Below are 14,347 nucleotides of genomic sequence, written 5' to 3'. Positions count from 1 at the left end.
GCTTGCAAAACTGTATTATTATTTGAATCCATCATTTACAGTATTGTACAGCTTGTTTCAAATATGAAAATAATCTGGCAGGGCAAAACTAGATATGCACTCATCAAAGCATCTCTTTCCTCATATGTACAGTACGGATGTTTTTATTTCAATGGATTGATTTTTAATCTGTGCACATTCAAAGTCAGAATAAGAACATGAAATCATTTCCTAACAGCAAACTGCTTTATAATAATAATTAATAATTAGTAACAACATAATAAGTGATCATTGTAACTGTATCTAAGTGAAACACATGCCAGTGGGATCTTGAAGCTAACTTGGGTCTCCTTGGGGATCTATTTGCAAGTTACATCCCCACCCTCCACTCCCTCCCTCACCTTACTGGCCTTTCTTGTAGGCATTTTTGATTATGGCATTCTTAAAAAGAGTCATTAAAGGGGTCTGGCTGTTCTCCGATGTCATGAAGCCCCCGTATCGCTTGTCTTTGGGCGGGGTGTTCCATCGGAAATGGTGCATCTTGTAGGACTTTCCGTCTTTCTTCTCTTCCTCCTCTGAGACCATCTCTTCCTCGCTCTCTGGGCTTTCCAGGGACTCGAACTCGGGGTAGTCCAGTTCCTTAGAGAGGTCTCTTCTGAACTCCAGTGGGTAGCTCTCGGCGGACTCCTCTTCCACCCCATTGGGATAGACCTTGATGGGTCTCCTCTTCCTGCCTACTGGCTTCCCCCATCGGAAATGCTCCATTGAGTAGGATCGTTTGCTGTCTTGCCTTTCAAGGGCAGCTCCTTCTTCTTCTTTGTCTCCTCTTTGGGCTGGGGAAGCATCAGGGAAGAAGCCAAAGAGGAGATTGCTGGGGATCTCTTCTCGCTTGTGGCCAGCGACACTGCTGCTGTTCTTCCTGCCGAACTTGTTCCAGCGGAAGTGGCTCATGACATACTTCCGGATGTTCTCAGACAGAGGCTGCAGGTGGCCATTACCTGGGTACACCGGTGACTCTGCAGACAGGTCCAGTTTGCAGGCTTTGATGCACTCCTGGGTGAGGAGAAAGGAAATGCTTCAACTAGACACACATTTGCGATGTGGGGCTCATGTCATATAATGTCCAGGCACGGAGGTGACCTATGGGCCTTTCTGTTTCTCTCTGTGAGTAACAGTACCTAGAAGTGCTTTTTCAGTGTCCGCACAGCTCTGTTTATTAATAGCACTCATACTCTGCAAGCCCCTCTCAGGGTCTAAAGCACTCTACAAAACGTGAGCCGGGTCCTCAGCTGGTGTGAACCGCTATTCCTCTGCTGAAACCAATGGAACCATGCTGATTTACGCCAGCCGAGGATCCGGCCATTCAGTCTCCCCTTGGGAGGCAGGGGTGTACTTTTATTTTCATCTTACGGAAGGGGAAACTGGGGCACAGAGAGGGGCGGTGACTTGCCCACGATCACACAGGGAGTCCTTAGCAGAGCTGGGCATAGAAGCCACGTCTCTTAACTCCCAGTCCGAAGTGCTAACCGCCCGGCCGTGCATTGCGTGGTATAAAGTAGACCCCTGAAGGGGAGAGAGCTGGGCAGGTTGCTCGCATTTGGCCAGGGAAAGAAACTCGCAAGCCCGCTCCTGTTTCCTTGACTCGGCTTGTTTGCTCCGTCACTTGCAGCCAAGACCTCCCCAGAGGCCAGAGCATCTTATAACCATTGTGCCACTTCCTGTGGCAGGGGAGCCCTTGCAAAGGGTTAGCTGAGGAGGAGCTGGGGCTAAGGAACGTGTGGTCTTAAATAGGCTGCTGCAGCCTTCTTCCTGCTTCCTGCAGTTGGCTGCACAAGAAGGTCCAGGGCTAATGGGACCTCCTATCAGCTATGACCCAGCATCTGTCCTGAGTCACGTGTGCACAATTCCCACGGCTGGCAACAGGAGCCGCGCATGCGCAGGTGGCAGGGCTGGGGTTGGCCCTGGGGTTCTGTTAAGTAAAGATCGATTCCGATTTTAACTATAAACTGTTGCCTTCAGGAGTTCATAACCCAGCTCCCACAGTAGCACGGGACCCTGAAGGTCTCAGACACTGATGGAAATGTCCAACCCAGCCATGGTATTCCCTAGTTTCATCACTTGTAGCAGGATGTGCAGGGCCAGGAGCTTTGTGCACCCTGCCACTCGAATACCCACCAGGATATATTAACTGGGGCCTAACTGGAAGGCAGGTCCTTGACAGAGGGTGTCCATTAACTGAGAAGAGCTACAGGTGACAGGCTAATTGAAGGGAAAGCAACCCCAGCAGGTGCGATTATATAGATTGACAGGAAGGAAGTGCTGGAGAGGAGGGAGCCTGGAGGAAGACAGAGGTAGGCCGAACGGGCGGACCCTTCCCTGGAAGCACGTGGGGATACTGGCTGTGGAGTGTAGATATAATGTCAATAAGGCGCTGGCTACTGGCAGAATACAATGAAACATGGCGGTGGTGCACAAGACTTGGAGCGCTTGTAGTCTGTGATTAAGACCTGACAGGACTCTCAGGGGGTGACCCCGTGACACTTGGGCAGGTTGCCTGGGATCCGTGTCCTGTGTCTGTGTGGGAAGCCGAAAAGGGAGCCGGCGCGAGGGTGGGTTGTCCGGGGGAAAATGGAAGAACAACGAAAGGAGCTGCCACAGTCCAGGCAGCTCCTTCAACGATCCCAGCAAGCCGAGGAGCAGTCCAGGAGGGTGTGGCCGGCAGAGCAACGGCCGGCTCTGCGGGAATTTATTACGGAGCAGACGGCACCATAGCACCAGAGGCTGCAGAGCCTGAGAGTCCTGTGACCAGGTGGGCAGCAGAGCCCAGGGAATCAGACTGTGAAAAATGGCTCTGGCAGATGGCCCAGGGCCTTTCTCTGAACTGTTGAGCTGGAGGTTATGGCTGGGATAAGGCATCGTGGGCTTTGCGAGTGGCTTCTTCCCGGCCAGGCAAAGCGCAAGCCACCCACAAGCCCCGACGCGAAGAACACGCCAGGGACTATGATACAGTCAAGGCAGCATCACTGATAGGTTGGGTCTGTTGTGGGAGGGATACCGGCAGAGATGTAGGGCTGCAAATTGGACAGAGGGAATAAGGCCCAGAGCTTCCACACAGAGACTGGCTGACTAGGCTGAGGCTGGAAAGCCAGGGGCTGGAGGAAAGGCTGGAGACGGTGGTTTTAGAGCAGTTTTTGCAGTCTTCCCAAGGTGGCAGGTGTCTGCGTGTGCTAGCACTCACCCTCGACTTTGGGCAGTGCAGTGACGCTTGCTGAAGAGTTCTTAGAGGCTGACATACCAGGAGAACAGTCTGTCCCTTGAGGGGACAGGAGATGGGGAAGGAGACTGTCGATGTCCAGGCGGGAAAAGGGAGAGGAAAAATGGCGGGAATAGTCTAAGGGGTCCTCCTCCTCCGCTAGTGGGAGAGGTAGTTCGTTACTGATGCAGGCACTCAGGACATATAAAGAAACTGTCGGTGTATGGACTGCGGGTTGGCAGAATTCTGCGGGTGGACTGGGGTGCCCGGAGAAAACGAGTGTCTACCCATAGGGTCAAAGCCGTCAGGAAGCGGGTGAAGAGGTTAATGGATTCGGCAGCTAGAGTGTTCGCTTGTCCGGTAAAAAACCCCATTGGATGCTGCCTGGGAGGGGATTGAAACTGGAATGCAAACGCGAGGAAACGCTGCCCCTTAGCAAAAATCCCCGTCGAGGTCAAGGGAAGGTTTAAATAGAAACAGGTGGGGATGGTGAAGGCTCGTTTTGGGAATTGACTGGAAACCCTTCACCTTGATGGAAGGAGGAAACTCCTGGAGACCACAGACTTGGTTACGGGCTGTGAAACAGCAGACAGAAGAAGGGGCTGATCAGAAAGAAAGAGAAGAACCTAGCTAGGAAGATACAAGCCGGGAAGGTCGGCAAGAGGAAAAAGAGTCTGGAGCAGAGAGAAAGCTGGTAGGGAAGGAAGAGGAAATGGAGGTGAACAGAGGCTGGTGAACGAGACCTGTATGGGTTTAGCTGCTGAAGAAGGGGTCCCCCAGGCAGCCCCAGGTGCAGACCAGCAGGAGAAAGAGGCTTTGGCCAAACAGGGACCAGAACAAAATGTCAGGGAGGGTGAAAGGAGAACCGAACCAGTGCAGCCGCGACAGAGTACAGAGGAAGTCAGCCCATGGTGTGAGGATGGAGGGGCGGAGACAGCCTCCGCCCACAGATTGTTCTTTGTGGAGACAATAGAGCATCGTGGGAAAGAGAGGGAGGTGTGTTGAATCAGTAGCTAACTGCAGGCCCTGTCATTCTAATACCCAGCACCTCAGTACGTCAGGCAGGGTGTACTCAGGTGCCTAACTAAAGCAGACGTGGGCACCCAATTTTTGGCACCCTGGTGTGACGGTGTTGGTGTAAATGACCAGCCCAAGGCCAAAGAGAGGAGTCCGTACCAGAGCTGGGGTTAAACCCCCTCCCGGCTTCCTAGCCCACGCTGCCACTAGATGTGGGTCCAGCCCCTTTCTTACCAGCTTTTGGCAAAGGGGGCAAACCTTCAAATGGCTGAGGTTATAACCTGGAGAGGTGTCCACTTCGCCTGTTCAATAGACATCTCCTTGCACGTCTAGTGCCGGGTAACTCTCCCTTCCTCCATGCGGGGCGGGGGAGAAATGAAATCCTGCCCTTCCAGCAGATGGAGTCAGTCTCTTCCATCTCTAGCTGCGATGTGAGCACTCAGTTACCAATGGACCCTCTGCAGCTTAAGAACCTAAAAGCTAGCTAGCGAGGGAGAGCGCCTAACCCGGTGGTAGGCAGACGGCGAAGGCTTTCTTGTCGCCCTGTATGCACAGCAGAACGCAGGAGAGCAGGCAGGGAGTGGAAAACTCCCCTGCAATCTTTGCAAGTCCCGTCACTGCAGGCAGGGCCGGCTCTAGGCACCAGCCGACCAAGCACGTGCTTGGGGCAGCACCTCAGAAGGGGCAGCCAATGTTGGGGTGGCGGGGGACGCTTGAGGGTTTTTTTTTTTTTTTTGTTTCGGCCGGGCAGCACGGGGGTGTTTCGGTGGCACGGTGCTGGGGGGTGGGGGTGGGGCTTCGGCGGCACGGGGGGGGGCGGGGGTTTGGGTGGCCTGGCGCGGTGCGGCTCTTGAGGAGTTTGGCCGGCACGGCGCTGCGGGGGTTTGGCTGGCGCGGCGCTCCGGGGGGGTGGGGGTTTGGGTGGCCCGGCGCAGCGCTCGGGGGGGGGAGGGGGCGGGAGCAGCCTGGGTTTGGGTGGCCTGGCCCGGCGCTCGGGGCAGGGGTTTGAGCAGCTCGGTGCTCGGGGCGGGGGTTTGGGCGGTGCGTCGAGGCGCTGGGGGGGAGGGTGGGGTTTGGGTGGCCCGCCCTCGCCCAGCCCGGCCCGGCGTTCAGGGGAGTGGGGGTTTCGGCAGCCCGGGGTGGCGCTGGGGCGGGGGTTTGAGCGGCCCGGCGCTCCGGGGATTTGGGCGGCCCGGCCCAGCGCTGGGGGGTGGGGTTGGGCGGCCCAGCGCGGCGCTAGGGGGGGAGGGTTCGGCGGCCCAGCGCGGCGCTTGTGTGGGGGGGGTGCCTTACGGCAGGGCGGCGCTCTTCTTTTTTGCCTGGGGCGGCAAAAAAGTTAGAGCCGGCCCTGACCGCAGGAGGCAACTGCTCTGACAGGGCCAGCTCCTCTCAGCGGCTGGGAATCTGCATTGCTCGATTGCCTTCCCTGGAGCTGTGCCCACTTACATCAGCTGGCGATCTGGCTTACAGGATAGATGGACATATTGCTCTGAGCAGCCATACAGCAGTTCTATGGCATACAGAGGGCCACGGCCACCTCTGAGCGACCCCAGGGACTCTCCCTATGTCCTCCCACGGCCCGCATCGCTGCAGCCACCAAGAACTTTACAAGCTTTCCTGACTCTGCACCCACAGCACCTCTGCAGGGTAAGGGAACAGAATCACCCGCGTTTTACCACTGGGCGACTGACGCCCATGGCGATGAAGTGAACTGCCCAAGGTCTGCGACCGATCTGGGAATCTCCCAACTCCCAGTCCTGCACCTTCGCTGAAAACGCTCCTTCCTGCGCGGTTGGGAACAGTGCTTGGGCGGCTGGGCGTGGGGAAGCTGTTTTACCAGGGCTGATTTCTGATTTGCTTCCAGAAAGAGATGTCAAGGAGTGGCTTAGTTTTTGAATGTATTTAATTCTGAGCATGGCTCAGACGTTAGCAATGGGAAATGTCTATTGTACCTCCATCTCCCCGGTTTAGTGCAGGACATGGCATCTTGTTCCTCTGCCACTCTCTCCCCAGAGGCCGAGTCCCATTTTAGAGGCCTGACCGAGTCCCTCCCTCACGTTCCCCCTGAGCGCCCGGGGCCGGAGCCACTCACCAGCAGGCCAGCTTCTGTGCTGAGCTCCTGACACCGGCTGCTCTGCCAGCACTGAGTGTTCACTCCGCCGGCCGCGTGAAAGAGCAGCACGCCCACAATCGCCAGCAGGCCGCTCCGGACGGGTTTCAGCATCTTCGGGATGGAGCTCGGAGTCCTGAGGAAACAGAACAGGCCGGGGTGATGCCAAGTGTAATCGCTGTGACGCTTGTCGGCCGCGCTGGCAGCTGTTAGCCGGCACCTCGACGGCAAGGTGAGTCCATCACGGATGCACAAGACGGACAGAAAGAGAGGGTTACGCACAAGGAGCTCCCCAAACAGGGCCATTCAAATGTCGCTCCTGCACCGGGAGCAGGGGGGCGGGGGAGTGTCTCCTGAGAAGATGTTTGTATCTGTTTAGACCTGGGCCCAACTGCCAAATGAAAGCCGCCAGACTGAGGGGATGGAGGCTTTCAGAATTTGAACCTGGGCCTGGGTCTGAATTTCAAAGTTTGGCTCTTGTCTCTCTCTGCTCGGCCTAGACAAAATCACAAACATGACCCTCGTGGGGGAGGGGCTGGCATTCAAACCCAGAACTGGAGTCAAATTCCACATATGGCCCCTCTCTCTCTCTTTCTATCTCTCTAATGCAGTGGTCCCCAAACTTTTTAACTCATGCTCCCCTTTACCATTTTCTGCGCCCCCTCTTGGAGCCAGGAGTGGGGCTGCAGCTGGGGGCGGGGCCGGGAGCGGAGCTGGATGGTACTTCTTCCCTGCCTCCCGGGGGAGTGGTCCAGGCCCCAGCCGCGCCCTCCCCCCCGAACGGTCTTCCAGGCCCCCTGAGGGTGGGGGCATGCGCCCCACAGTTTGGAGACCTCTGCTCTAATCAATCCAATTGCCGATCTGAATATCAGCCGACTTTGGAAGGAGGGAGTTGGGTTTCCAGCCCTGCTATAGAGCTTAGGGCCGCAGAAGGATGCTGGAGCTGAGTCCGAGCCCTGCCCAGCCAGCAGGAGCACATGGGATGCGCCCCCGTGCCACAATGTCATGCATGGCATAAATCCCGGGATGGATGGGCAGGGAGCCCCAGCACAGCTCTCAGGTACGGCAGGCGCTCACAGCAGCTGAGTTCCAGCTCAGCAGACAGGGATCCCATCCCGATGCTATTCTGAATAGTATCCCTGAAACATTGGAGGTTTACATGTCACGACTCATTGCTCAGACGCACTACAGGCAACGTCTGTTTATAAGAGAACGGTTTGATTGGGTGGGGATGGAAAACGCCCTGGTTCCATCCATGGAATTTTTAAATGCTCCTTTCGATACATTTCCCCCACCCTGTTCCCTTTATCTCTTAAATCATGTAAAAAGAATTGGGGTGCAAAAACGTATTCCATCGGGGTTTACTGGTTCCACTGCCTCTGGGGCTTGGATTCGTTACAAAGTGGGCTGGGCCCTCAGCTGGGGTAAATTACCGTCTCCTCACTGAAGCCGTGTTGTGTTGTACAAATACCCCAGGGGGACTTCAATAGAGAGATGCCTGTTGACGCCAGCTGAAGATCTGGCCCTGTATTTTTAGATAGTATCCATCTTAAGGGAGGTTAATCACTGACACCGGGTCTGGAGAAACTGCCCTTCTGCAGAGAGCAACTTTTATAGGGAGGTGTAATGAGTTTAGCTCGTCCTCTGTGCTCTGGGTCAGATTGCCTTAGTTCGGTGACAGATGCAGTTCCCCTCCTGTCATTTCTGCAGAACCATTGTAGCTAAATGAAAAGCAGGCTCCATTCTAATCTAATCAACATAATTACCAGAATTTGTAAAATTCCTGCACAAAAGCAATGTATATTCTTAAAGGAAAGCAGTTCTCTCACCCTGCAGGGCAGGCAGCATATTACCGGGTTAGCACCATCCATTGTGATCCCAGTATCTTTACCAATCTAGTGGTGTGGGAAGCAGACCGAACACAACTTGGGTTTCGGATGCACTGGAAGTGCCAGCCAGTAGGAAAATCTTGGGATGTGAAAGTTACAGAGGGTAAATATGGAGCCAGACTCAGATTTCTTGCCCTAAGAAGCACTTGACGTGCATAGGAAATAACCCCCATTCTCTGCGTCTGGAGTTCTCGCTTTGTTGTGTAACACCACGTTATAGCTTTGACTTGGACGTTACCACTGAAGTAATTAGCAATGCTCACTGGACCTGTTTCTAATACTTTCACCTGAGGAACTAAAAGCGTGTTGCAGATACTAATCCGTTCAGCCTCACCTATGCCTGTGCGTTATGCAAGTATCACCCTCGCAATTCTGCAGAAAGGGGAACACGCACAGAAGGAACGTGTCCAAAGTCGCTCAGGGAGTGTTCAGGAGACTCAGAAATAGAAGCGAGGAGACTGGACTCCCAGGCCCTTGCACTAACCGCTAGAGAACTGTCTTTATTAACAGATTAGAGATTCAGAATCGGCAATTCTATCCACAGCCGCATACAGATCACACGATCCCCAGCCAAAATGCAGCTTGGCTTTTGTTCTGCTGAATACAAGACAATATGGTTCTCTTTCGTTCCTAATTAAAAAGCTTCTCTTTTGGGAAGGAACCCAGTTCCTTTAATTTGATTCTATGTGGGGGGGAAAAAGCGAGACTTTCTTGGATGGCATTTGCTACCTAAAGGTCCATCAAAAGATAGATAAATGCAAGTAGGGTTGCTAATCGAAAAATATTAGCATTGCATTCTTCAGGACTTAAGCCGCTCTGATAGACTCACGTCTACTCTGCTACATCTTACAGTGAACTGAGCTGTCTTTTATAGAAATTGCTTATTGTTGTTCCCATTCTCCTAACCTCTATCAGCCTAGACTTAGATGGCAAGGCTCTTGACCAGGGACCGTCCTTGCAGGTTTAGACAGCGCATATGACAGAGTGGGTGCTTCTGTAAATAATAGATGAAGATTTAGTCATCAGATGCTTGTAGACAGCACTTGGAAGTTGCAGTGGGGGGTCTGAAGCTGATGGGCTTTGAAAATGCCACTCTAAATCTTGCAGAAGAATACAACTGGAACATCTCTTAGGGGTGTAGAACAGAGGTGGGCAAACTCTTCCAGTCGTGCCCCCTTTTCCATTCACGGAATTTGTCATCCCACCCCCCTCCATTACTTGTAATTGAAGTAATCCCTTACTTCTGCGCTACTGCTGGCCGCGGGGCTGCCTTCAGAGCTGGGTGGCTGGAGAGCGGGTGCCTGCTGGCCGGGCCATTCATATTGTTTGCGGCAAAGGAGGACTATTCTTTTAATCCCACTCCTGTCCCACCCTGCAATACCCACTCTATTTTTATATCACTCCCGCTATTATGGCAGCAGGACCTGTGGGATCCCAGTTTCTTCACCCACCCCCGGGGTGCGCGCCCCCCCCCCCAGTTTGTGCACCACTGGTGTAGAAGGTAGGTTTCAGGACCTGGGCTAGCTCTTAGTGCTATAAAAGGCTGAGGAAAAGAACCCTAATTATATTCCTCACCTAGGGAGAACTTCAGATGTGGTCAATGGATTTGAAGCATTAGAGCCAGCCTTTTCTTAGAAACGTGCTTTTCAACAATAAAGTGGGCCTTTGTGAGAAAATGTTTGTGTTCGTTGAGGTTTCTCAGGTGTTGTTAAAAACAAAATCAAAAACTACCGCAAACCCAACCAGGCACGCACCCATTTCTTTGTTCTAGAACCGCAGCCTGAAATTTGTTGGTTTTCAGTTGAAAGTTCAGAAAAGTTTGGGGGGGGGTTATTTTGGTTAAACCCTTTGGTTAAAGTTTGGTGTTGGGTTTTTTTTGGTTAAACCTTGAAAAATGCCACAAAAATTGTGGTGAAAATGAAAACGGTTAGGGGTTTTTTTCCCCTAAGTATTTTAATGGAAAATAAGATACTCTTTTCAACCTGCTCTTCTTACCACTTTATGGGATTGGGCCCATTGACTTCCCCTTACACCAGGGGTAGGCAACCTATGGCACACGTGCCAAAGGTGATACGCGAGCTGATTTTCAGTGGCACTCACACTGCCCAGGTCCTGGCCACCGGTCCGGGGGGCTCTGCATTTTAATTTAATTTTACATGAAGCTTCTTAAACATTTTAGAAACCTTATTTACTTTACATACAACAATAGTTTAGTTCTATATTATAGACTTATAGAAAGAGACCTTCTAAAAACGTTAAAATGTATTACTGGCACGCGAAACCTTAAATGAGAGTGACTAAATGAAGACTCGGCCCACCACTTCTGAAAGGTTGCCGACCTCTGCCTTACACCATGAGTGGTCTCATTGAAGTCAATGGAGTAAAGCAGTGGTCTCCAAACTTTTTTGATCGTGCACCCCATCAGTAAAAAATTTTTGAGCACGCATCCCCTGCCGCGCCGGCTCTACCATTTTTGCCAAAGCAAAAAAAAAAAAAAAAAAAAAAAAAAGCCGCCCAAACTGATGAAGCAAAAAAAACCCCCCAAAAGCGCCCTCCCCAAAGATCCTCTTGCGCACCCCCTGGGGTGTGTGCACCCCACTTTGGAGACCACTGCACTAAAGTTCTATTTCATGTGAGGGAGGCAGGTCTGCCCAAGGACCTTTTACCAATCCAGGACCAGCAAAGCCCTCCTAGAATGGATGCAGCTAGACCAGCAAGCTGTGCTTTGTGCTGGTAGAGTAAAACCACCTCTAGGATTGAAACATGCCCTGACACCAGCCTGTGTGAGTGAAAGAGCTTTCTTGCTGGTACCTCTGTGTCTACGCTCCCAGTTTTTGTCAGCAAAGCTCTGTCAATCGGGGATCATACATCTTCATACCCCTGTCTGATATGGGCTATGTCTACCCTACAATCTTAAATCGACCTATGTTAGGTCAGCTTACAGCCACTGCATTAATTACTGCGGTGGCTGATGTCCACACTGCCCCCCTTCTGTCGGTGGTGCGCATCCTTCCCAGGAGCACTTCTACCGACTGAAGAGGAGCAGTGTGGGGCACTGAGAGCCAGGACTCGCAGCCCCACGCAGCTCCCCATCGGGAGCCCAGCTGCCTCCTGGAACTTCTCACCTCCCCACCAGGAGTGTGGGAAAGCCGCCGGGGGCTTCTCAGCTTTGGTGGGGAGATCCACGCCCGGAGTCCGGCTGGCTGCTGTGCTCCCAGGGGGGACCAGGGAGTTGGGACTGCAGGGAGGGCAGCAGGGAGTGAGGAGCCCAGGCATCAGCCCAACCTGGGAGCCCGGATGGGAGCGGAGACCTGGCAGCAGCCTGGCTGGGGAGCTGAGCTGTGAAACTGATGGGAATGACAGCCAAGAGCTGATCTAAGGAACCCAGTGTCTACACAGACACTGCATCACCCTAACTACACCGACATAAGCCCTACGTCTCTCGTCGAGGTGGTTTGATTATGTCAGTATAGCAGGGGCGTTACATCAGCAGGAGGAGCATTTCAGTGTGTACACCTCCAGTTCTGTGGACAAAAGCTGACTTCTGTCGACGAAATTGTGTAGTGTAGACAAGGCCATAGTTATGCTGGCCGAAGTCTGTAGTGTAGACCTGGTCTAAAGTTCTCTCTCTGGCCCTGGTGGGGTTCCCTGAACTTGGGGATTTTTGTTTTGTTTCCTTAACTTGACTGAATGAACATCACTGCCACGTTATCAGAAACACCGTTAACAGATTCCTCTTGGTTTATACACCACAAGGCATTAGTTGGTTGGGAAGCAAGGACTTGCAGCTAGGACACAGGGATGCTTTTAATAAAGCTGGTTATAAAAGAGACCAGATCAAACCCAAAGAAAAAAAGTCCTCTCCTGATCTTTTGTCAGCATGCAGCCACCAGTAACTTTCGACATTATTAAGGAGGGTGAGAAAGTACAAAAGGTCTTGGAGCTGTGGACAGAGCCAGTGCGGGGGTTTGTAATATATTTAGAAAACAGAACAATCCACAGCAAAATAGAGGAACAATGAAAAAATAAAGACTCTAGGTAAGAATTTATTAAATATTTTGGTCTCTAGAATGGGGAGGGGGCTTAGTTGGTAGGGGTGTTTTGGGGGGGAGGGGAAGGTTGTGTTTACTGGCTTCCTCTTGCAATTAAATCACTGACCATGAGAAATTTATCTTAGCATGCGAATGAATCGTAATATAGCTCTAATATTAACTATTTCCCCTTAGAGCAAAGAGGGCTTAGCAGGCAAGTGTCATTCCTTCGAGACTCACATAACAAATTGGGACAATCAATCCTGACTTGATCCCATTCTATAGTATGCCCTTGAAAGAAGAAGGCTAGTGGGAATACAGGGTTATGTCCTCTGGTAGCTTTATAGCTCCCTGGTACGGCTGATTCCTTTAAATCACACCTGATGTGAAATATTTCTGCTGGGTTACAGCTAAAGGACAATAGCTTGTTCTTTATCAATGCGAGGAACAGAGCTAGAAGACAATGCCCCCGTGCTCCTGTCTTAACGGGAGTGGAGAAAAGATCAGAGCAGAAGGAATAACGAGGAAGAGCCGGAGTCGTTCCGACTTACCTGTTGCTGTGGAGTGTGATCTTGGCTTCTCAGTCTGATGCCTCCCTCTCAGTCTCTGTGAGCGACTGTAGCTCCCAGCTCCAGCCCCAGCTCTTTTTATACCAAAGGCTGGGCTTTGTGCAGGGCGTTTCATCCAAGACAACCTTCCGGACAGACCTTTTGAAGCAACCGTAAACCGTCTGGGAGAAGGGGGCGTGTGGGGTGGGGATATGGGCAAAGAAGCCAGTGATGAGGGAATGTTCCAGGTGTGGAACAGAAGAAAAGATTAGCAAACAGTGTCTGGAAGACAAACGTTTGCTGGATCTATCCCCATGGTAAATGAGGAGAGATTAGCATCTCCCTGTGAGCAGGAACTCCGGGTGGAGCATGGTAAAGTTTTCCAGTCATGCTTGCTAATCACATTTCCAGAGCGGAGATAGCAGGTTTTAATTAAAAGTCAAACGCCCTTTTGGAGCAGGTATTAGTGAGCAATAAAGGTATCACTTCTGGGTCCTGGTGCTGTTTATTACATGCACGTTGGTGGGGTCGTTAGTCACTGTTCAGTCTCAGACGCTGGGCTCCAGGGGGCTTTGCAGATTTTTGTTTGTCTTTAGCAGAGAAAAAATATTGTTCTCCTGCATTTTTAAAAGTGAATATTTGTGCTGGTGAAAGGTGGCGGGTCGACAGCTCTGGGCCACATGGAACAGGTCCAACATGGACAGTGGCAGTGCAAACTCCCCCATGTTATCAACCCTAGCTGGAGGGCAGAGGAGAAATTCCATCTCCATGGTCCAATCAATCCTTGGCCCCTCTGCTGAGATTGTCAGCCAGGAGACCAGCCGGAGCTAATTGTCAGTTTTGAGGCGTGGACAGTGGGAGGTGGACCGGGACCCACCAGACTCATGATACTCTAATAGGGTTGGCCTTGGATGTTGGATATTTAAAATATGTTCTTGTTGGCATTGTGGTAGCATCTAGGAATCTCCATCAAGGAGCAAGGCCTGTTATCATAGAAGATTAGGGTTGGAAGAGACCTCAGGAAGTCATCTAGTCCAATCCCCTGCTCAAAGCAGGACCAACCCCAACTAAATCAACCCAGCCAGGGCTTTGTCAAGCAGGGCCTTAAAAACCTCTAAGGATGGAGATTCTACCACCTCCCTAGGGAACCCATTCCAGTGCTTCACCACCCTCCTAGTGAAATAGTTTTTCCTAATATACAACCTAGACCTCCCCCATTGCAACTTGAGACCATTGCTCCTTGTTCTGTTATGGCCAAGCAAAGAGGACAGTCCTTCCCCCACAGTGGTTACAGTCAACGTGTCAGGGCTCAAGAGGTGGGCAAACCAGACAAAGGTGGTGGGAGCTATTGGAATTCAATCAAGAAATCTCAGCATGCATCAACTTCTTTTATGCCCAATGCCTTGGGAGGTAGCGTGCTTCTGAGGTGACCTTTCACCTCCGGTGCTTGTGGCCTTGTTTAGATGACCGCTGACGAGATGGCCTCTTGCTGCCGTGCCCCTTTTGTGCTCACTTTCCAC

At 52.0% G+C, this 14,347-nt stretch overlaps 1 protein-coding gene across 1 annotated transcript; it reads right to left on the bottom strand.

Annotated features, from left to right (window-relative positions):
* Window positions 1-12,939, bottom strand: POMC (proopiomelanocortin). Its single transcript, XM_005308480.4, has 3 exons — window positions 12,831-12,939; window positions 6,342-6,495; window positions 1-1,032 (listed from the first exon to the last, which is right to left on the bottom strand). The coding sequence occupies exons 2-3, from the start codon at window positions 6,471-6,473 to the stop codon at window positions 382-384; spliced, it is 783 nt and encodes a 260-aa protein (XP_005308537.2). The 5' UTR covers window positions 6,474-6,495; window positions 12,831-12,939; the 3' UTR covers window positions 1-381.
* Window positions 12,940-14,347: the final 1,408 nt, after the last annotated feature.

Source organism: Chrysemys picta, chromosome 3 (genome assembly GCF_011386835.1).
Source record: "Chrysemys picta bellii isolate R12L10 chromosome 3, ASM1138683v2, whole genome shotgun sequence".
NCBI lineage: Eukaryota > Metazoa > Chordata > Testudines > Emydidae > Chrysemys > Chrysemys picta.
This window is presented reverse-complemented; position numbering and strand designations above follow the sequence as displayed.